The 23,578-nt window shown below is 43.2% G+C and overlaps 1 protein-coding gene and 1 pseudogene across 1 annotated transcript; one reads left to right on the top strand and one right to left on the bottom strand.

Moving 5' to 3' along the window:
- Window positions 1-1,166: 1,166 nt before the first annotated feature.
- On the bottom strand, window positions 1,167-11,073 carry LOC142991925 (protein NLRC3-like; annotated as a pseudogene).
- A 680-nt stretch (window positions 11,074-11,753) lies between these two features.
- elapor2a (endosome-lysosome associated apoptosis and autophagy regulator family member 2a) lies at window positions 11,754-23,142 on the top strand. Its single transcript, XM_076142572.1, has 22 exons — window positions 11,754-12,019; window positions 13,951-14,071; window positions 15,447-15,636; window positions 15,734-15,881; window positions 16,413-16,502; window positions 17,093-17,198; window positions 17,294-17,446; window positions 18,275-18,363; window positions 18,488-18,668; window positions 18,774-18,902; window positions 19,027-19,117; window positions 19,226-19,328; window positions 19,443-19,580; window positions 20,417-20,680; window positions 20,771-20,944; window positions 21,050-21,236; window positions 21,372-21,468; window positions 21,558-21,659; window positions 21,771-21,897; window positions 22,113-22,291; window positions 22,600-22,768; window positions 22,859-23,142. Exons 1-22 carry the CDS (start codon window positions 11,924-11,926, stop codon window positions 22,925-22,927), a joined length of 3,003 nt encoding a protein of 1,000 aa, XP_075998687.1. The 5' UTR covers window positions 11,754-11,923; the 3' UTR covers window positions 22,928-23,142.
- Window positions 23,143-23,578: the final 436 nt, after the last annotated feature.

Raw genomic sequence — 23,578 nt, 5'->3', positions numbered from 1 at the left:
GATCATACACTTATCTGTGTTTCAAAGGTGCTTTTGTGCCATAGATGGTCCTTAAAAATAATACACATATCACTTAAATATTACACATAATGTGTGTAATTATAAGTCATATTTTTTAGCATTAGCTGTCTTTATGTTAAGATAGTTCATCACAAATTTGAAAACCTTAAAAATTGTACTCTCTGAGTCATGCACCATGATAGTGGTATAAAACTGACTTGATTAAGCCCCATTCATTAACCTGAATAGCTTTAATTTAGCATTTTGGCACCAGCCACTCACACACTACCATGGAGCAGAAGATTGACATCAACTTAGTGATATGCTATTCATAATTAATCCAAACTACCAAACAAAATAGACTAAATGTATTTCTACTTGCTCAAGGACATTTCTGAAGGGCAGCAGATTGCTGAGGTTTTGAACCTGGACAGCTTCAGAGAAGATCCCCTGCGCGCACACGCACCTCACCTCCGATTTGCATCCCTCAACCAATCACAACAGGTGACTACATCAGCACATCAATAAACAGAAATGAGAGTTATTGATACATTCTCTATAATATAGCACCACGTAGTGCTACATTCTTATTACTTAGAACAGGATCACAACATACCTGGAAAGATAGCACACAACAATGTGTAGATTACACAAAGTATAGCATGGGAGTTCTGTCTGTTCTACACAATGTTCAATGATCCATACTCTTTGCTGCTCCCCCTTTAATAGCCAAACCAAACAAAGGATCATAAAATACTGAGCATCGGTGAAGTGACTTATTACCCTGCTCTGGTCACAGGAAACCTATGACCACCTCATGACCTGTCCTTGAGTGTGCCGAGTGTGCTCATCATAGGATGGGTCACTCACAGAGAAATGTGATAACTCTACTTTAATAGTACTGAATGTCGCTCTGAAATCACATACATGTCAAATAGAAACAATCTGATAGAATTCGCACTCATATGACAGAAAAGATGTGGAGAAGGACGAAGATTCTAGGAGAATAGATTAAACCCTTGAGAACCAGATAATCCTCCCCACACATTAGAGCACATTCACCTCTTACACTGCCGATCAGGTAGTCCAGGATCCAGGCAGCAAAGTTATTGAGCAGGATGGTGCAGGTTCTTCAAGCTGCTCCACAGTTTGGTCCCTTTGCTCACCTTTTGTCACTAAGCTGCAGTCCAAATTAAAACATCACAGGTGAGGCTGTTTGGTCAAAGTCTGGAGTCAGCATGTAACCAGGGGCGACCATGATGACACCAGTCCTTTAAAAGTGCAACAAACTCATTATAAATCCAGTGTTTTGATCCAGATTTGCACTTTGCCGTGAAGGAAACAGTATAAGGAATAACAACAAAAGCCGTGCAGGGATAAAGGGCTGCAATCAAAGAAGAATCTCCAGCTCCTGGTTTGTCTTTGTGTGAACTAAACTCCTGTGTCCTGATGCAGGGGGTCCAGGTCCTGGTGCGCTGCAGGGACTAACTGAGGGAGAGGACAACAAAGTAAAGACTGGGCCTCGTTCAAGACGTGACATCATCATATTGGTCTTCACGAGTTTCCTAACATGTCAACAAGAATTTCATCCTTTGTTTCTGACTTAGTTCCTTACTATGATGAATATCTACATGATTTTGATATTATTTGTCTATAATGACATTGTCTCACCTCTGTTGTGTCTTCTCGGCCGTATGGTGCAGTGATGCAGTTCAGGATTTTCGTGCATTACATTCAACAAAGAGAGACTTTAACAAAGGGATTTTTTGAGTAGGAGGAGGCCATGAAAGGAAATGTGTTGGTAAAAAAAGTCACTGCTTTGACTCTGAGTAACAAGCTGAAGCTTTGGATGTGGATGACTGAATGTCTGAATTTTAATTCTACAATCTCATTGAGTTCTGTCCTGGAATAATCAAGTCTTTCTGAAATTTAAGATCAAATCTGCTGGAGGATAATCTCTACAGAAAAGGTCAAAGGTTGAAGACTTTGAAACAGATGATCAGAACATGTAAGTGACGTGTAAGTGGGGGTATGAGGGAAATATTAAACAGGAAGTTTAACTCCAGTCAAACTCAAAGCACCATCAGAAATCCTGGTTCATTAAACCTGGCCGCTGATTTTACTGCCATCTTTTCCTGCTAAGCTCTGACATTTGTGCACGGTGAATGATCAATGTCAAGCATGAAGTCACTGAACATCAGGCTAAAAGCTCCAGCAGGTAGCGCTGTGGTATAGGAACACAGTGATGTCACTCACACACAGGAGCAGAGGGGAAACCCTGGGTCCTCTCAGAGCACAGGAGAAGTTGTTTGTGGAGGAAAAGACACTCCTAAAGCAGTCTACTATCCACTCTTGAACCAAATGTATGAGGGACGAGAAGACAAAGGACAGCTACTGACACACTTCAGTTCTGTCCTGGGAGAAGACAAAGAATCGAGTGTTAATGTACTGACAGTACGTGCTACAGAGAGACAGCAGAGGATGAATCCACAGACTGCTGCTGTTACACTCATAGCTGCTGGAGCTTCACACACTCAATCTGACAGCAACTGTAAGAGCCAAACACGAATTAGATGAATAGTATATCATAAGGTCCATTTTATTCAGAAATGTACAATTTAGTCATGCAGAAATGTGACATTGTTGTTGTAGTAACTATATAAAATCATTTTGTGTAGAGCTCTGTTTGTAAAAACAGTTGTCTATTTTGTACATTTTCTGGTATGTAAGAGTAAGAACAAGGCTTTCAAATGAGTAATAATTAAGTTTTGTCCTAGGGTTGATAATAAGGCTTGAATTGAAAATGGATGCCACTCCACAGCCTCAGTCAGTGTCTCAAGGAATGTGTATGACTAGGGGGAGTGGATTCATTTAGGCAGAAATATTCTTCATGACCCAGCCAGGTTTCAGTAAGACAAAATAAATCAATACACGCATGTTACTGCAATAGCTGTGTATGTTCCCCCCTCTGCCAACGCCGATGCAGCCTGTGAGCTTCTACAACACTCTGCAGTGAGAAGGATGCACACACAGCACCTACAGGCTCTCCTCATCTCTTGGGACTTTAATCATACCTCTCCATCTTCCACTCTGCCCACTTATACTCAGTTTGTCACATGCTAGAGACAGCAAAATACTGGACATCTTTTATGCCAACATCAAGGTGGCCTCCTGACTCAACACCCCTCTCCCCCTTTGAATGCACTTGGAGAGAGAATGGTAGCTAAGCTATCATCTCTAATGGAGAATCAATCCCACTCTCTGCCAGACTGATCCACCCAACATACCTGAAGGAGAAGTATGGCAGGTCTGTCCTCTCAGCTGCTCCCAGGGGCATCAGAATTGATTTCCAAATTTGTATACTTTTATTTATTATTATATTTTGCTGCTGTGGGACTAGTAAAGGTGTATCTAATCTAATCGAATTCATGGCGTTAGTGGTGTTTAGACGTGTGGATATTTAATGTGTCACAGCCCCACACCCTTTGCTCTGGGCACGCCCTACTGGGAGGAGACCCCGAGGCAGACCCAGAACACGCTGGAGAGATTATGTATCTCATCTGGCCTGGGAACACCTCGGGATCCCCCAGGAGGAGCTGGAAAGCGTTGCTGGGGAGAGGGATGCCTGGAATGCCCTGCTTAGCCTGCTGCCCCCGCGACCTGACCCCGGATAAGCGGCAGAGAATAGATAGATGGATGGATGAGAAGGATGTAGAGATATTAAAGTAAAAACATGTTCGCCCATGAAGCAAAACTAGACTTAGAGTATTGATGAATAATGATCCTCATCTGATACTCACATTCTGTCAGTCTGTCAGCTATAGTCCACCACTATGTCCTGTAGAGACAAAGAACAACAATATGTCTTCATGTGAGCTCAAACATACGAGCACAACAAGCTTCTGACTGATGGGTGTCTGTCCCTGTGTGTCTTTGCATCCAGTCCTGTCAGCATTCTGCTCTCACAGCTTCACTGAGGAAATCTGTCACTGCTAATGACTGAGCTTTCCAAGGAAATACAGGACATTTGCTTTGATACTAACTGTGTTTAACTCTAAACTGCCGAAACACAATCAACTGACTGCAACTGTACTGACCACAATCTCCAGACTGTATTTTGGATTATTCTTAAGATCAGACAGCGGCTTCACTCCTGAATCCTGCAGCTCGTTTCCTACGAGCTCCAGCTCTCTTAGATGGGAGGGGTTGGACTTCAGAGCTGAGGCCAGAGGAGCACAACCTTCATCTGAGATTTGACAGCCTGTCAGCCTGCAGAGAGAGGAGGATTTCAACAAAACACTGCTGTGGGTCAAGTGAAAGGAAGATGTGTGTGTGTGTGTGTGTATGCTAAAGTAACAATGACATTAGAAATATAAAAATAATTCTTGTCACATCTCTAATACATGTCAATTACGATAATTAAGTAGCAATTGCAGATGTTTATGCCTCAGTGCGAGTCACTGAGTAATGCATACATGTGTGTATTTGTATATGTGTGTGTAGAGTCAGGATTATGTGGATCTAGAAGCATGTGTTTTTTAAATACTTTTATAAATTTCCTTCCGTTCATTTGACTTGTGTAGCATCTTATAGAAATAAAGCTGATATTTCTTCTGTTTTAATGAGCAGTTACGAGGAAACACATGTTGCTGCTCTTAAATATTCACTTTACCGTTTGTAAATAAAAGAAAATTCCACGAGGAGGAGGAGCTTGTGGCTGCTTTGATTTTTGAGAAGAAGCTCCTGGTGTGTAAAAACCCCTAAAAAGACTCTTCATCTGAGGGACGTAAACACCACAGACAACATTAGAGGATTTGTGGTGAGTGAACTGACCTCAGAGTCTCCAGTTTACAGTTTGGACTCTCCAGAAACTCAGACAGCAGCTTCACTCCTGAATCCTGTAACTCGTTTTGGCTCAGCTCCAGCTCTCAGATGGGAGGGGTTGCACTTCAGAGCTAAGACCAGAGGAGCACAACCCTCATCTGAGATCTGACAGAGTGACAGGCTGCAGAGAGAAGAGGATTTTAACAATAGCTGATGGTGGAGTGGAAGGCAGATGGTGTGTGTGCATGTCCAGTACATTTTTTCTACACACAGGTGGATACTTTCTGTTATCAAGCTTGTGATTGTTTACAATTATGATAACTAAGTAGCAACTGCAGATGTTTATGCCTCAGTGTGTGTCACTGAGTAATACATACAAGCATATACAAGTGTGTATTTGTATATGTGTGTGTGTGGAGTCATGATAATGTGTATCTAGAACTTGCGTTTTTCCAGTACTTTCCTTCTGTTTCATTGCCCTTGTGTATGTAGCATCTTATATAAATAAACCTGATATTGAACTATGGATGGTAAAGTGTGCTCTTTTGAGGCTGATCTTATTTGACTTTGTAAAATGACTCCACTCAAATTGGCTGCAGATGACAAACACATAAAAAATAGTTAAAGGATATTTTAAGATCAAAGGCAGTTAAAAAAAATAACTATAAAAGAAAATATAAGGAAGGTATATAAGTTGAAGGAACTTTCAGTATATTCCACTATTGGAAACAAATCATTGATCTATTCTTTATGTTTTGAATGAGCAGTTACAAGAAAACACATCAGAGCAGTTTAAATGTTTCTGCTCTTAGATATTAACATTACAGTTTGTAAATAAAAGAAAATTGCATGAGGAGCTTGTGGCTGCTTTGATTTTTGACAAGTAGCTCCTTGTGTGAAAAAGGTTGGAGACCCCTGAAAAAGATTTCATCTCAGGGACAAAAAGACCACAGGCAACATTAGAGGATTCATGGTGAGTGAACTGACCTCAGAGTCTCCAGTTTACAGTTTGGACTCTCCAGGAACTCAGACAGCAGCTTCACTCCTGAATCCTGCAACTTGTTTCTACTCAGCTTCAGCTCCCCCAGATGGGAGGGGTTGGACTTCAGAGCTGAGGCCAGAGAAGCACAACCTTCATCTGAGATCTGACAGTCAAACAGCCTGCAGAGAGAGGAGGATCTCAACAAAACACTGCTGTGAGTCAAGTGAAAGGAAGATAGTGTGTGTTTGTGTAATTTTTTAGTTTTATAAACAAGGGAAAATATGATTTCTAAACATTTAGGGTTAGGGTTAGAAAACACACAAGATGACACATTTCATGTCTTTGAGCAGTTTCAGCCGAAGATTTACAAAAAATGGATTCTGCATTGGACCTTCTAAGACGCAAACAGAGTGGCCATTTTGAAAAGGTAATCAAACCTAAAGAGAGCCATTTAACTTGTACCGAGAGAACACAAGCAACTAAACTTTGGGGATTATTTGGATCCCATCAAATAATTTGAGCTTTGTTTGGTCAACATGCTTCAATATTGTGCAGCAACAACTTTACATCCTTACATTTCTGACATAAAGACAACATTTTAGGATTCATGGTGAGTGAACTGACCTCAGAGTCTCCAGTTTACACTTTGGACTCTCCAGAAACTCAGCAAGCAGCTTCACTCCTGAAACCTGCAGATCGTTTAATCTCACCTCCAGCTCTCTGAGATGGGATGGGTTGGACTTCAGAGCTGAAGCCAGAGAAGCACGACCTTCATCTGAGATGTCACAGTCTGAGAGCCTGCGGAGAGAGAAGGACTGCAACAAAACAAGTGGAAGGAAGATGGTTTGTGTCTGTGTGGGCGTTTGTTTGGAATTTTTGTAAAACTCTTAACCTGATTTAATTTTAACTGATTATTACCTTTATCATGTTTAAAGAAATATGTTTTCACAAAAAATATTCACCTGAATATAAAAATGTAAAGGGATTTTTTATTTTCATCCTGCATTGGATTTGGTGTTTATCCAAATAAAATGTCGGTCTGTTCACGACTTTACATGCAGTCGAGGACGGTAAAATGGTTTCCCCATCTCCAGTACCCATACAGGCGATCCTGTGTGATCATGTCCTGTATGAGATCACCTGTATGGATTTTGCAAGGCACTTCAACTACAGAATGATATTGCAGGAGCTTCCTTATCCTGCCCTAGTGTTTAAAATGTAGAATTTGGACAAAAATTACTTTGTAAGGAGCTTGTTCAATGTTTCACCAGTGCACCATTTGCACTGTACAGTATCACACACACTGAAACAATTAGATTGGAGTTAATGACTATATTTCTGTCTAAATACAGTATGTGTCTGACCTCAGAGTCTCCAGTTTACAGTTTGGACTCTCAAGTCCAGCAGACATCAGCTTCACTCCTGAATCCAGCAGCCTGTTATTTCTCAGCTCCAGCTCTCTGAGATGGGAGGGGTTGGACTTCAGAGCTGAGGCCACAACTTCACAGTGCTTCACTGAGAGTCCACAGCCCTTAAACCTGTTATTATAGATTTAACAAATCAGCCATTACTAAAGCAGAGCACATACTAAGTTACTACATTTTACTAAGAGTTAAGATATGAATAATCTAATCAGTAATGATAATGGGCACTGAGCAAACACCTCCACTTATAACTTTAGATGATGGGACAGGTTTATCTGTTAGTTGATATTATTAACATCTGGACTAACCGGGCCTTTCTGCAATTCCTCACAGCTGGGATCAGTCTAAGTCGCCCTGCTTTTGTTGTATTATACTTTTCCAAGTTCAACTCATCCAGGATCTCCTCAGACATCTGCAGCATGTAGGCCGGAGCTGAGCAGTGGATCTCTGAGAGTTTCTGCTCTGATCTCTTGTCTGATTTCAAGAACTCTTGGATCTCCTGATGTACTGAGTGGTCGTTCATCTCCATCAAACAGTGGAAGATGTTGATGCTTCTGTCTGGAGAGATTTCATCAGATCTCATGTCTTTAAGGTGGTTAATGACTCTTTGGGTGTCCTCTGGTCTGGTCTGTCTTTGACCCAGCAGACCTCCTAAAAGACTCTGGTTGAACTGCAGTGAGAGACCATGAAGGAATCGAACAAACAGGTCCAGATGCCCATTTTTACTCATCAGGGCTTTGTTCATGGCTTCAATGAGAAAGCCATCTAGGGATGACTTACTGTTTGTGTAACAGTGGTAACTGTACACTGCAGCAAAAAACTCCTGAACACTCAGATGAACAAAGCAGTAGACTGTTTTCTGTAGGATCACACACTCCATATGTAAGATCTCTTTACAAAGTCCTGAGAACACTGATGCCTCTGAGACATCAAGTCCACACTGCTCCAGGTCTTCTTGGTAGAATATGATGTTTTCTGTTTCTAGATGTTCAAACGCCAGCCTCCCCAGTTTCAATATCAACATCTCAGAAAGCTCCTGTTGGCTATGTTCATGTCCTTCGTAATACTTGAAGTGCTTCGTCATCTGAGTCTGGACCATCAGGAAGTGTGAGTACATGTCGGTCAGGTTGCTGGGCAGCTCTCCCCTCTGCTCTGTAGTCAACATGTGCTCCAGAACTGTGGCAGTGATCCAGCAGAAGACTGGGACTTGACACATGATGTGGAGGCTCCTGGATGCTTTGATGTGTGAGATGATTCTGATGGACAGATCTTCATCACTAAACCTCCTCCTGAAGTACTCCTCCTTCTGAGCATCAGTGAAGCCTCGTACCTCTGTCAGTCTATCGACACATGTAGGAGGAATCTGATTGGCTGCTGCAGGTCTGGGCATCATCCAGAGGAGAGCTAAGGGAAGCAGATTCCCCTTGATGAGATTTGTCAACAGCTGGTTGACTGATGACTTCTGTGCGACATCAGACAGAACGTCATTGTTGTGGAAATGCAGTGACAGTCTGCATTCATCCAGACCATCAAAGATGAACAAAACCTTACAGTCAGCGAGCTTCTCTGCTGTGAGCGTCTGTAATGTTGGATGGAAAACACGGAGCAGCATCAGAAGACTGTAGTGCTCGTCTTTGATCAGGTTCAGCTCCCTGAACGAAAGCAGAATCAGCAGATTGACATCTTGGGTTTCTAAACCTTCAGCCCAGTCCAGAGCGAACTTCTGCACTGTGGAGGTTTTTCCAACACCTGCGACGCCGTTTGTCAGAACGACTCTGATGTCTTTCTGTTGGTCAGGTAAGGCAATAAAGATATCCTGGCATTTTATTGGAGTGTCATGGAGGGTCTCCATCTTGGCTGCTGTGTCCAGCTGCACCACCTCATGTTGGGTATTAAACCCTTCACTCTGTCCGTCTGTGATGTAGAGCTCAGGGTAGATCCTGTTGAAGGAGGTTCCACTTCCTGCTTCAGCAGTTCCTTCAATTGCATGTTCACATCTTCTCCTCAGACTGAGCTTATGTTTATCTAAAAGTTCATGCAGAGCGCCATCTACTGGAAGAGAAAAAACAACAAAACTTTTTTTTTGCAATACTGTCCTGTTGATTAGATAACAAGGTGTCCTCACACTTTACCCTGAAGACACATTGGCTGAGGCAGAGGACAAAAACAGATTTGGTTTACAATATATCTGCTTTTCTAACAGTTATTTACCATTCTTAACTGTGCAATTTATGGTTAGAAAAAAGCAAACTGCAATGTCTTGTGCATCAGCATTGTATTTGTATCAGCATTGTATTTTTGACACTGAAGTTCTGGCAACTACAGCTGTCAGTATTTTACCAACCATACATTTTACAGTTTTAACAGTGCATATAAGAATTCCCCATGGTGGATAATTCCTGTTACAGTGTAAACGGAGCTCTTACTTTGTGTCTGAGGGTCCACATCCATCACTGAATTCTGGACGATTTTCCATGGACCAGTCACTCTCCATGGACACACAGACTGATGCTCAGGTCTCCATTGAGGCTCAGGTCAGAGATTGGTATGCATTTGGCTCTGTACAATAAACTAATCCCTTCGGGTCAACGCGGAAACAGCAAATTACTAGACTAAGTGCATAAAGGATAATCAGAGATAGATCAATGTTTACAAATGCTCATTTACTTACTAGGTAACTTAGTAGCCAATTACAGTTATAGCACTACACCACTCAATTTTGGGTCTCAAACTCAGTTAATAGGTTATGACTAGACTAGATGGGGTGTTAGGATTCGTTTTTAAAAAAGGTAGCTACCGCGAAGGTTTACCTGAAGTTAGTGAACTGAAAACACCTCTATGCAACCAGTTCACTAGGTTCAAAATAAGTGACCCACACAACTATTGTGAGACTAGAAGAACCAAACGTTTACTGCAGTTTTCCCACGAAGACATTTACTAATATCCAATTGCATTCAACGGAAAATACAAACAAACATATCTACCACCATAACCACTAAGACCTAAATGAACTAAAACCCTCCTCTGAGTTGGATTACTTTAATAAATGTATCCCATGAAAGGCAATATAATGTATCCCGTGAAAGGCAATTTAATAAACTTGCTCGTATCAAAATATCTCTAACACAAACCACACAGTTTCGAACAGTAAAACGCCACAATTACGCACAAGACAGTTTACTATAATCACGTGGGCCCACTCACTCAGCCACACTCTCTCAAAAACCCAGTTGCGTGCGCACAGGTACAATTCTCGTCACAAAGTACGCAGTTAACGTACAACTCACAGTTCAATGTCCCGGGTGGCAGCCGCTCTCAGCTCCCGAAAATAACTCCCAGCATCCGCGCTCCTTCTGCCGACAGCTCCCCACCAGTCCTCGGTCGGTTCAACGTAGCTTGGGACAGGTAGAATTAGCGACTAGCCGCTAACTCCTGCTCGGCCAACGGCGACCCCTTTCGTCGGTAGCGTCGTTCTCCTCAACTCCACAAGCACACCATCACACACACTCCTTCGAGACGGGCGACAACGTCACCAACTGCTGGTTTAAAACATAAACTCGACCAAAACTGTGGCTAATCCAGCTAAAATGACGCTTAAACCTTCTACGCTCCTCTGTTTTGCTTCAACTTCTTTTTCTCCCTGCTCGATTCAGCACTACCACTAAGTAATTTATATCCTGTGTAAATTCACACATCTAAATTTTACATTTACACAATAATAAAACATCACAAACAAGACCAACTTGACCCTCTGGGGAGAGGACGGAAACTGAATTAATGATTGCAGAGCTTGTGCGCCATCTATCTGTTTATGATAGACACTACACTACTATATCTCTATAATATTATGGAGCTATAGTATGAAGCTGTTAGAGTCAGACTATACAGTAGCCTACAAGGTTTCTAGGTCATTCCAGATCATTCCACACCTCACAGTCATACCAATCGACGAGCAGACGCGCAGTAATGGAATCGATGTGTACCCTCATTTGTATTACACTACATTCTATAATATTTAATTTGGCCATTCCCCACACCAAAAGACATACCGTATATACATAAATTATATTTACTATGACTGTAAAATGCAGAAATCCCCAACCGATTTTTTAATTGTTAGGTGACACACACAGACGACCTTTTTTAATGCTTAGTAACGTCACAAAAGCGTCAGCGCCATTCGCGACACACACGCGCACACGCGCACACACATACACACGCACACACACATACACGCGCACACACGTCAAGTCGAATGTTGTATCCAAAACAATTGCATGAAAAATATCTCCAAATTAAAATCCCAAAAATGTGCCATCTTCAGCTCAACATTCATATTGTGCAAAGTTAGAAATGCCGTGTGTATTTAAGTAAAAGAATATCAATATGCAATAGTATCAAACGTGACAAAAGGCATGCGATGTCTAGTGAGTAAAATAATGGAATACTTGGAAATCTTATTGTGAAAATAATAACCGGAAATAGTATTTTTTACTCCTTGTATTTATTCTGGTGGAGCGGCATTGAAGCGCTTACAGTCTTTAATCGCAGGTGGTGAGGGGTTACAATCTTATCTGACGACACGAGGCAACGCAGACAAGTGATGACTCGAATGTGACCGATCAATAATCGATCTCAGGTTTATGATACCATTATCTCTCCTGGATCCAGGTTGTTTTTGTTGTGATCTACAATGCGGTCCTCGGTTTGGTTCATCGCCAATTGCGCTCTCATCCTCTGTACGCACCGACGGACTGGCGGGGCCAAAGGACAGCGACAGTGTAGTGAGGTGAGAGATGCCACAATCATCGATCGGCATTTTAATGCAATTGTTTTATCCGTAGAGTTGTATTGATGGGTGCTAGGAAACGCGAAACGCAGGGATCGAGCTGTGTTACAGGCTGCACGCAGCGACAGTGACTGTTAATTCAGTGACCATAACAAATACGATTAAGAATTTAAAATATTTCTGGGTAACACTCATGTCATGTTTAGAATAAATACACAAATATCTTCAAACATCCCCATTACAGCAGGTGGGAGAAGAAAAAAAAAAACACTGTCCCTTTTTCAGCAGATCTGAGCAAGTTATAGTAACACAGGAGTGTGTGGTGTGGCCTGGTGTATGCTGAACTTCACCACTAAGTGCTGAAGCTGAAGCTATGTTTAACTTATCAGTTTCCTGCATGAACCGGCCTTTCCTTCCCGTGGTCTGTCTCAACACCTCCCCAGTCCAGCCTGGCAGCCTCTCAACTATTAGCCGTATCTGTGTTTTCACACAGTCACTGACAGATTTGTAACAGCGTCTGCTTGCTTTAGGCACAGACTCAAATTTCAGATTCTTTCTTTTTGGAAGTGATTTGTAACACGCATTTGTTTCTCTGGAACACCACAACACATCACAGCTGAAATATATACTTATATATTTAAAAGCTTTTTGGAAGGGACTCCTGCTGACTTATAGTGAATTGACTATTGAAAGGTTGCCATATCTGTGATCGATTTCAGCCCTTGTGGGAAGGCAACATTGCCCTGACTCATGAGTGATAAAGGGAGATTTAGAGCAACACAGTCAACAATTCAGTAATGTTCTTCTTTTTTTTTTTGCAATTTGTTTTTATTGAAGCAGACATTGTGCATACAGGTGTAGGATATTTTGGAGATCTTTTTTTTTTTACATAGAAAGAGGGGAAAGAGGAGAGAGAGAGATAGAGAGAAGGGAGGAAGGTTGTGTTATCCCTACTATTGTTGTTGAACTTTATACATAGACCCTGAGGTAGAGTACAAGTGGACTGGAGTTGCAATGATTTCAAAGGGTACATACAGAACTTACAGGATGATGTCAGACAGCAATGTAGGCTAGTACAAATCATATCATAGGTTGTGATAGAGAGAGAGAGAGAGATAGGGGAGAAACAAAATGAAAGAAAAGAACCCGAAACCCCACCCAACCCCACAGTCACACAACCCCGCATTCACACAACCCCGTTCAGTAATGTACTTTGCAGGTTGTACCAATGATGCAGCATAAAAACTAATTAATTTGCTCTGGAGTTTCTCTTGATGCAGCCTTTGCCTCATGTCTCTTATCCTTCCTCAATATTACAATATGAAACTACGATTGAGTTCTCTCAGACATGAAACAGGCTGCATGTGCAGTGTGACGATCTGGCTTGGCTCTGCATGCGAAACAGCATCTTGGTCTGGACAGAAGATCTGCAGGCGCACAAACACCAGCCTAATTGTTTCACGGCGGACTACAGACCATCATCGCCAACATTCAGTAATCAAACTTGGAATTCTTCAACCTTGAAAACAAAAAAACATCAGGGCTCTTGCACACCTCTAACCATCACCCCTGTTCCCATCACCATGGAGATGGAATGTTGTGTGTCCAGGGCTTAAGCATGTGGTGCCTGTAGAGATAAGACACTTAGGGGTACTTGTGAATTGAAAAGCTAATCGGCTGAATTCAGAGGTTCATTTCAGTGTTTGGGTGCTAATACAGTCGTCCCATCCAGGGCTGCGCCTCGGATATGAAAAACATTCTCACCCAAACTGACTGAAAGTGACTCAGGCCTGAGAGTTGGATACAAGCCTTTTGTGATGTGATGTTTCCTGACCTGCCTCTTGCCTACATTTGCTATTTATTTGGGTCTGAGACCATAATGGTGCCTTGGGTTCTCATGCAGATGTTGTGTGTCTGTGTATGTTTGGCAGAGCGACTATTACTATGAGTACACAGAATGTGACAGTACGGGATCACGGTGGAGAGTGGCCATCCCGCACATCCCAGAGGCCTGCACCGGACTGCCAGAGCCTGTGCGCGGGACCGAGTGCAGTAAGTTGGCAATAGCTGTGGGCACGTGTGTGTGTGTGTGTGTGTGTGTGTGTGTGTGTGTGTGTGTGTGTGTGTGTGTGTGTGTGTGTGTGTGTGTGTGTGTGTGTGTGTGTGTGTGTGTGTGTGTGTGTGTGTGTGTGTGTGTGTGTGTGTGTGTGTGTGTGTGTGTGTGTGTGTGTGTGTGTGTGTGTGTGTGTGTGTGTGTGTGTGTGTGTGTGTGTGTGTGTGTAAAAGTCTATATGTGTATCTCACCTTATCAGTGGCTTGGAATTTCCTGTTACCACAACCTGATTGTCCCTGTTTGGATATCCTCCATCCAAACACAGAGCCACACCACAGGTCAACAACCTCGGAGCAAAACACTGTCTAATAGCTGATTGCTGCTGGCTTATTTCACAACCACGTCATTAATGGGGTCAAGCTATGGTTTACATACAGCATATGAAGTAAACAGTAACAGATGTAGATCTGACTCATAGGATACACAAGAGATTCTCTCTATATAATTATTAGTAATTATAGAAATCTGACTAAACAATCACTTTGTTGGATGTTGCGTTTTCTTGTAAGTGAGTACTTATTACATCTTTTCTCATTGCTGATAAATATTTTTATTGAAGAAATCATCTGATATAACTGAGGGTATGGTTATTATGAAGTATTTTGTAGATTGTTTTTATATACAGATAGGGGAAGAAAACAAAAACAAAGAAAACAAACATGAGAACACTGATATGTGATTCACATGTGAATTGGGTGAAAATGGAATTATTATAATTTATTTTAATTGATTCATGACGTTCTAAGTAAAAGGCAAAATGTCATTATGAAGTGGAAAATGTATTCTGTCTCGTCGTCCTTGACATTTCTCTTTGCATTCTCAGTCAGCCATGGAAGGGAAACTGCAGAATGCATTTGTTTCCACTTCAAATTTCCTCTCAACAACTGTACAAACTCATTCAAACTGAATGATGTACCACAGAATCAGGGCTTAAGAGATTCACACATACACACCTGAATGCACCTGTTGTCCACACAAGCAAACAAATTGCGCACATACTCATGTCCTCACACATTGTTTGTGTTGATTGTTCCGTAGAATGCAGCTCATTTGTCTGATTTTTTTCTGGTCTGGTATGAGGAAAACCTGACAGCAAAAAAACAGTGGCAGATGCAGGAATGTGGTGACAGATACAGGATTACGTTCCCCAACTAGTATAACCTGATGCCTGATAGTAAATACAGCAGAGCTTTACTTTGTCAGCCATGTGCAGGCTGATTGTTTTACATTTTTGTAGCAGATTGTAAGGAAGGTTTGGGAATGGTTTATCTGTTGTCATACCAACCTGTTTTCTATCGCTCTTGTGTCCCTCAGCATTCTCATGTGCGGCTGGCGAGTTCCTGGAAATGTCGGCTCAGGAGTGCACCCAGTGTGCGGCGGGAAGCTACTCCCTCGGCAGCGGCATTCGCTTTGACCAATGGGATTCCATGCCTGCAGGATTCAGTAGCCTGGCAACATCTCTGGAAAACAGTCCTCAAGGCGATGACGGGATCACATGTAACAGGTAAAGAGTGAGATGCAATGAAAAGTGAAGGTGCAATTAGAGAGGAGCGAATAAAAGCATAGCAAAAAATTAATTTTGTGTCTGTCTGCCCCTGCAGTTCCTCCTGGGTGCCGCAAGGAAATTATATGGAGTCCAACAGGGATGAATGTACAGTGTCCTTAATCTATGCTGTCCATCTGAAGAAGCTGGGCTCTGTCAGCTTTGACTACCAGTACCCAGACAACAACCTGCTCTTCGAATTCTTTGTGAGTTCCACCTCATCATTACATGTAGATACAAACCTCTGCATTATCGCATCAAATGATGTCATTACACCTGTGAGAAGATGGAATCTCCTCGGCGTGGAGCAACAAACAGGCTTTGCACATCCATGTATTTTTACACACAGTCTTCCTTTTCCCCAGGCAATAGCTTTCCTTCCTCATTTTTCTCAGTCTCTTTTTATTCAAGCACTTGTTAGCAGCCAAGACGTCACATCCTAATGACGCACTTAACAAGAACTCCATTAAAATGCTGCTGCACATGAAAGATCAAGTGGAGCCTTTATTTCTTGCTTAATGCGTCAGACACACGCAGTCTATTCTCTGCCACGGGAGCACAAGTAAGCGACGTCAACGAAACAGTCAAAGCACAGGTGTAACGATGAATCATTTAGATGAGCCTGTAAGTCACACCAGGTGGACACATCTAAAAGGAATGCAGCAATTATTAATTATTCTTTAGTAATAAATCTGATGCCTGAGTGTGTGTGTGTTTGTGCATGTGTGTTCCTTCAGATCCAGAATGACCAATGCCAAGAAATGGATCAAACTACTGATAACAAGTGGATCAAACTTACCAATCACGGTGAATGGGCCACACACACGGTAAGTGCTGCAAACAGTCCAATCAAATGTTGTGGAACATTGAGGATGGAGGGCAGATTTTTGGCAGCTGGCCTCAGATGATCAGGCTGTATTTGACCCATAATCTTTTTGCTTGACATTGAGGGAAAGGACGAGTCTGAGGGGAAGATCGGCAATGTAATCTGCATTAGTAATTTGTTTAATGGCGGCGCAGTTTTAGTCTTAATCTAATTGACGTGCTCCATGGAGCTGCCAGAACGGGCTCGATTGCGGCGTTCTCTGTAAACTTCGATTACATCATTACACCCTTGTTGCAACTTGAATTAATGAAGCAAGTCATCAATCTTAAAGCTAATTAATGCAGTTAAATTACATCTTTGTCTCATGTGTTAGATGCACCTAATGCATGCTGATGTTTGTCCTCTAATTTATCTGGGCCTTTATTTCCATTTAGAGGAATTTTGTTGACTTTGATGCAAATGAAGTGATGGATCTCATTAACCCAAGCAGAATAAAGCAGAATAAAGCAAACACAAATATTCTTTTAAACCTCTACGGCGGTTACTTGAAACTTGAAACTGTAGTATTCTGTGTATTTAAATGTTTCACAGGTGAACCTGAAATCTGGCACCAACATCCTGTACTGGAGGACAGGGGGAGTGTTGATGGGCACCAAAGTGGTGAAACCGGTTTTGCTGAAGAATATTCAGATAGAAGGTCAGGCGCAGCTCCACGCTCTCTCACATTTCTTTCACCTTTACGTCTTTATTCTCCCTTTCACTCATTATTTTCTCTCCTCTGTTTCTTATCAGGAGTTGCCTACACGTCCGAGTGTTTCCCATGTAAACCCGGAACGCTCAGCCGCGTCCCCGGCTCTTCCGCGTGTGAGTCCTGTCCTCGGGACACCTACTCTGGCCACGGCGCCAGCTCCTGCACACGCTGCACCACCTCCACTCAGTATGCATGTAGGTACACACACACACACACACACACACACACACTTGCCGGCACACAGACGTCGTCTTTAATATGGTCTAATTGTTAACCGTGTGTGTGGACTCAAAGGGTGGAGGGAGCTTGTCCCAGTTTCTGCAACGTTATTCAAATTTCACAAGGGTAAATGTGCTGCTTAGTTCCCTACAGACTGCTTGCCTGCCTTCATCAAAATAGCACATTTTGGCCAGATGATGTTGTGCGTGTGTGCTCTTTTATGTTATTAGTTGTTACTTTTCTCAGCTTTGTTCCCTAATTTGTTGTTTCTGTGGCTGAGAGATGTATTCTTGGTGACGTTTTCCTACTATGTCTGGTTACAGATATTGACTGGGGATCATTACAATAGACACTCAGTTACAGTTATGAAAATGTGTCTAGGTTCCTCACCTGAAGCTTGTTTATACGAATGGTGAAAAAAAGTTGTAAGTGCACCTTTTACAGTGAGGAGATGAGAACATCCATCCACATACTACATATTTAATTCACTACACCGCATTATGCATATTGTATGAGCTCTGAGTTAAGTGTGGTTTGTTCAGTTGTTATCCTGTTTGTAATGGTAATGGTAGCGTAATGGACGAGGTTCACACACATTTCTGTCAATTTGTGAGTCAACAAACACAAATCCCTTTGAATTTACGACTGTTTTACGAATTTACGACTGACACTTGCATTGGTGTCTTATTCACGTTTGTTCACTCCACTCTGTTGTATTTCACATAAATGCATCTGTTTGTTTAATTGAAAGGTCATGATTTTTCCTTGTGGATCAGTAATTTGTGTTTTTCGCCTCGTGGCAGCAGAGGGATCAGCTGCGTGTAAGGACAGACCGCCATGTTCCAAGAAAGACTATTTCCAGATCCACACAGCGTGCGACAATGAAGGCAAGGTGAGAGAAGCAGAGACTGAGAACTTATCCAAAGGCCGTCCACCATGACTCTCCCGCTGTTCCCCCTGAATCCAATCTGTGGTCACACTGTCCTACCCTCTGTGTTGCTTCTTTGTGATTGCAGACTCAGGTTATTTATAAGTGGATTATGCCTAAGATCTGTCTCGAGGATGTGGCTGGAGCCCAGACGTTGCCTCCGAGTGGCGAGCGAGAGCCCTGCCCCCCGTGTAACCCCGGTTTCTATAACAATGACACAGCCACCTGCTCCCCCTGCCCACCTGGGACGTATTCCGATGGGACAAAACGTACTGAGAATTTTGCACTCGTCGTGTGTTTCGCTTTGCTGTTCTTTCCTTGTACTTTTGTCTTTAACACTGATTGTCCTCTTCGCTCCTTCCAATCCCCCTCAGCATGTGAGCGTTGTCCAGCAGGCACAGAGGCAACTCTGGGTTATGAGTATAAATGGTGGAATGTTCTACCCGCCAACATGAAGTCCTCTTGCTTCAACGTGGGGAACTCCAAATGCGACGGCATGAATGGTAGGTGCTGTTTACCCTCTTTTGACCTGCACACCCTTCTTCCAGAACGATCCAGTGCATGCTAAACTGAATGCGCGCATTTCCTGCTCATCGTAGAGTAACATGATTGTGCTCTCTCCTTGAGGCTGGGAGGTGGCTGGTGATCACATGCAGAGCGGAGCAGGAAGCTCAGATAACGATTACCTCATCCTCAATATCCACGTTCCTGGCTTCAAGTAAATTCACTTACATCTTCCTTTTTTTTTCCAGTATCCGTCACTGTTTCCACCATTTTATCATTTTCTCCCTCATGTCTGATTCCCTTCTACTGTTTGGATTCTCAGGCTCCCTATGTCGATATCAAATCATTCGGTCACAGAGTTCGGCCGCATCACGTTTGAGTTTGAAACCTCATGCAAAGCCGACTGTGATCTCTACTTCATGATGGTGAGTCTGGTGGTCTGTTACTCCATTATGATTATTGTATCAAAGGATGGAGTTGAATTAAATGTGGATCATAATAATAAAGTCATTGGGGGGTTGATATTGCTTGTTTTGCAGGATGTAAACAGGAAGAGCACCACAGTGGTGGAGTCATGGGAGGGAAGTAAACCGAGACAGACGTATACACACGTTGTGACCAAGAATGCCTCGATTTCTTACACTTGGGCTTTCCAGAGGACGAACCAACCATCAGATGTGAGCACTGGCACACACTTGCACATACGCACACACACACAACATCATGAGCTAATGTAGTTGCATCAAAGATTGGAATTGTGGGTGACTCCCAGAAACAACAAAACTCTGGCAAATATCCTGCCAGTTTTATCGTATTTGTTCAAAAGTTTAGCAATTGGGTCTGGCCCCACACTGTAAAGTGACCCCACACTGGGTAAACCAAACACACCCTCCTGTTTGGTTTACGATAATAACTGGGTTGGTTAAGCTCCACTAAATGCCAAGTACAATTTTTGCAATGTGTACCTTAGAAATAAAACAAGTGTAGTTTTATCAATAATACAAATGTACTCATTGATAACATTACAAAGTAGACTACGCTCCAATGCCAACATGTCTCAGTTCCATTGCATTTAAGTCTTGCCCGATCAAGGCTCCTTCCACACTTGGGAAATTTCTTATTGTCCATGTGAGTGAAATTAGTGTAGCACGTTTGTGTTGTGTTGAAGCTTTGTTGTGTCTCTATTGTGTTATTATTGTGTCTCTATTAATTAAGTGAGAAAGACACAATAACAAGAAAGAAAATCAGCAGGTGCAAGTGGTCGCATAATGATACCTCTAGGGGGCAGTGCAAGTGAAGAACTGATGTTCGTTTGACACAGAACATTATCAAATTAAAGCTGCACAGGTGATTTAGGCCAGTCGGTCCAGAAAAGTCACTGTAGATTGAGGTTTTATTCTGGATTCAAAAAGCAATAACTAACTGACGGAACGTGCACTTCCTGTTTTCACATGCACACAACATTATTTTAACTGCAGGCTTCACTCTCTCTATTGTCTCATCCTTCCCTTAGGTGCGTCGCCAAGTCAACGATGTGGCACGGATATACTCCGTCACAGTGAGTAACGCTGTGGATGGGGTGTCCTCTGGGTGCCGGGCCTGCGCCCTCAGCTCTCAGCCCTCCAGCTCGACATGCGTCCCATGTCCAGCGGGACACTACATAGACACGCGCACCAACAAGTGCACGGAGTGTCCACCTGACACACACCTGCTCTCTCACGTCACTCCGGGCCCAGAAGCCTGCAAGCCCTGCGGACCAGGCAGCAAAAGCGACAAGGTTTGCTGCTGATCTCAGAAAAGGAATCAAGCACATCGAATATATTTGTCTTTAACTTTAAGATGTCCTCCATTGAACATTTTCTTTCAGGATCACAGTTTATGCTACAATGACTGCTACTTCAACCACACGGACGGCAACGTCTCCCTGACGTTTGACTTCAGCCACCTCGGCTCTGTGGGGTCACTGATGAACGGTCCAAGCTTCACCTCCAAAGGAACCAAGTACTTCCACCTGTTCAATATCGGTCTGTGCGGCGGCAAGGTACGTGGAGATGCACACACATGCAAGAAAATACTCTCCTTTGAAAACGTCTTTTGTCCACGACTGCACTGCCCTGGCACTTCTGCTCTCTTCCTTTCATTCTAGGGTCATTTGGCCACGTGCACGGACAACGTGACGGACCTGTCCATCGCCGACTCCCAGCGAGAGAAAGGCGAAGGCGCTAATGCTGTCAGGACCTTCATCTGCCAGTCCACCATCATCCCGGCTACTGGACGAGGCTTCCACACGGCGCTCGCCTCGCAATCCATTAACCTGGCGGACATATTCCTTGGTTCGTGCAGACAGCATCCAGCCAAATGTCTCGCTTTTAGTTGAAGCTTATGTTCTTGTTACAAAACAAATGCAAAACACACAATACTCTTGCTCACACAGTCACAGCTGTTTTACTTTTGTACATTATTCACAGGAGCAACAGTAGAGAGCACACTTGATGGAATAAAGGCAACACCAGAATCGTTTCCTCAGACCTCCAAAAAAGTCCCTGACGTCAACTTCTACTACCGGTAGGCTGCATTTTTTCACATTTTTTCAAAAGAAACTATTGAGATTCTATTGAAATCTTCACCTATGTGTTGTTTTTTTAATCAATAAGTTCCTTGGAGGCGACATCGTCATGCGAGTCGGGTCGGAGTGCAGTGGTGACGCTCCGCTGTAACCCAGAGAGGACGACTAAAGGGGAGCTCTCAGTTCCCAGGTGCTACAGCTCATCCCGTCTCGTCTTGCATTGTCAGTTGAATTGGCTTTGATCTGAGCTCCGATGTGGCGTATCGGTGACAGCGTGTGTGTGTGTGTTCTGCCGTTGCAGTCAGTGCCCTGCGGGAACATGCGACGGCTGCACCTTTCAGTTCTTATGGGAGAGCTCAGGGGCTTGTCCCACATGCACAGAGAGGGACCATCACAGCATAGAGGGGGCCTGCAAGGGAGGCCATCAGGTGAGGTGTTTGTGTGTGTGTGTGTGTGTGTGTGTGTGTGTGTGTGTGTGTGTGTGTGTGTGTGTGTGTGTGTGTGTGTGTGTGTGTGTGTGTGTGTGTGTGTGTGTGTGTGTGTGTGTGTGTGTGTGTGTGTGTGTGTGTGTGTGTGTGTGTGTGTCAAAATTGTCTCCTGGCTCTGTTTTCACTCATGTACTGCTTGTGTGTGTATTCCTCAGGACGTGCTGCATGTCTGGAATGAGCCCAAGCTGTGTATGGGGGGTGTGAGTTTGCCTGAGAAGAAGACGCTGCCGTGCGACAGTATGGACTTCTGGACACGGCTCGGTGCAGGACTCGGAGCCTTCACAGCAGTGCTCCTCGTCTCCCTCACCTGCTACTTCTGGAAGAAGAACAAGAGGTACACCTTCTCTCCTTCAAACCACCTGTTTCCTTTCATCTTCTCTCTGTTCTGACTTCAATCCTTCTTGTGTTATCTCTCTTACTTCCTCATATTTTTTCTTTTGGCATTTCTGTGTTGTCTCTTCCTCTTGAACTCGTCCATCTCTTCCTCTTCTCCTTTCTCTGTTCCCTTTTCATGTTTGCCTATGCCTTCTTTTAGTTTACCCTTGAGTGTGTTGAGTTGGCAGTATTCATCTACACACGATCGTGTCTTTCACAGACTGTATCTTCCTCCAGCACTGAGTGCGTTGCTTGTCTCTCTGCTAGGTTGGAGTATAAGTACTCCCGGCTTGTGATATCTGCCAATAAAGAGTGTGAGATGCCAGGAGCCGACAGCTGTGCTGTGATGGAAGGAGAGAATGACGGAGATCTGGAGGATGAGGTTGTCTACACAAAACCTTCTCTACTGGGAAAACTCAAAGCCATAGCATCCAAGGTGAGTTGCAGTGCCATGGTGCCTTTAAGTGCACACCTCATTAAAATGTAAGTATTTGGTTTTGGACCATTTGCTTTGTCTTTGCCTTAGGGGAATGGAGAGCACTATGAAAATGTGCAGTTGAACTCATCTCATTCAAAAGCTCTGGTATGGAGCTAGAGCGTTGGAGCAGGAGGTGGGATGAGAGACAAGACCCTCAAGAGAGAGGCCACTTAAGCCAATCAACCCCTTTATGAGCTTTGGAACCTGGCATATTGACACACACACACAGACACATACACACAGACACATACACACGCACACACATGCACCTAGCGCCAGGTTCAGAGGAGTCACAGTAATTTGGTGGCCTTACAGCTGGGTACGACAGAGCCGTCCAACTCAAAGCATGATACTGTGAAGCAGGTGTGTGGATGCTGAGACAGACACCATCTGGTACAATTCTGATCTAAACTGATGTCAGAGAGGCTTTTGGAAGTTCTCAGGTAAAGAGGAGGATGTTCTTCTGTTTTGTCTCTATTTATTTCTGTCTGTGTATCGTCTAACATTGTTGCAGACACATACAGGCGCATTTAAAGCCTAGATCGTTTCATTTGGCCTTTTGTTTTGTTATGAGTGTTATGAGTGTTCTGCTGTCCAATTGGAAATTAAGATGTCATATTAGGCAGATGAGATTGTGATGCTGACTGGCACTATGTAAGTCAAAATAAATTATAATGTATTTGTGTATGATTGGACCCACGAGTCGATTAATTTCCTTTTCCAAAGGTTCTTTTCAGAACCCGCAGTTGTGTTTGGAGTCATGGGAGG

Source organism: Genypterus blacodes, unplaced genomic scaffold, assembly GCF_046128005.1.
Source record: "Genypterus blacodes isolate CSIRO-AG114 ecotype Tasmania unplaced genomic scaffold, CSIRO-AGI_Gbla_v1 ptg000021l_1, whole genome shotgun sequence".
NCBI classification, from domain to species: domain Eukaryota; kingdom Metazoa; phylum Chordata; class Actinopteri; order Ophidiiformes; family Ophidiidae; genus Genypterus; species Genypterus blacodes.
The sequence above is the reverse complement of the archived record's forward strand: the minus strand, read 5'-3'. Positions and strand labels throughout refer to the sequence as shown.

Coding starts and splice junctions, on each gene's coding strand:
- elapor2a (XM_076142572.1), top strand. CDS start 11,924: ATGCGGTCCTCGGTTTGGTTCATCGCCAATTGCGCTCTCATCCTCTGT. Junction 16,503..17,092: donor GTGAATGGGCCACACACACG/GTAAGTGCTGCA, acceptor AATGTTTCACAG/GTGAACCTGAAATCTGGCAC. Junction 17,199..17,293: donor GAAGAATATTCAGATAGAAG/GTCAGGCGCAGC, acceptor GTTTCTTATCAG/GAGTTGCCTACACGTCCGAG.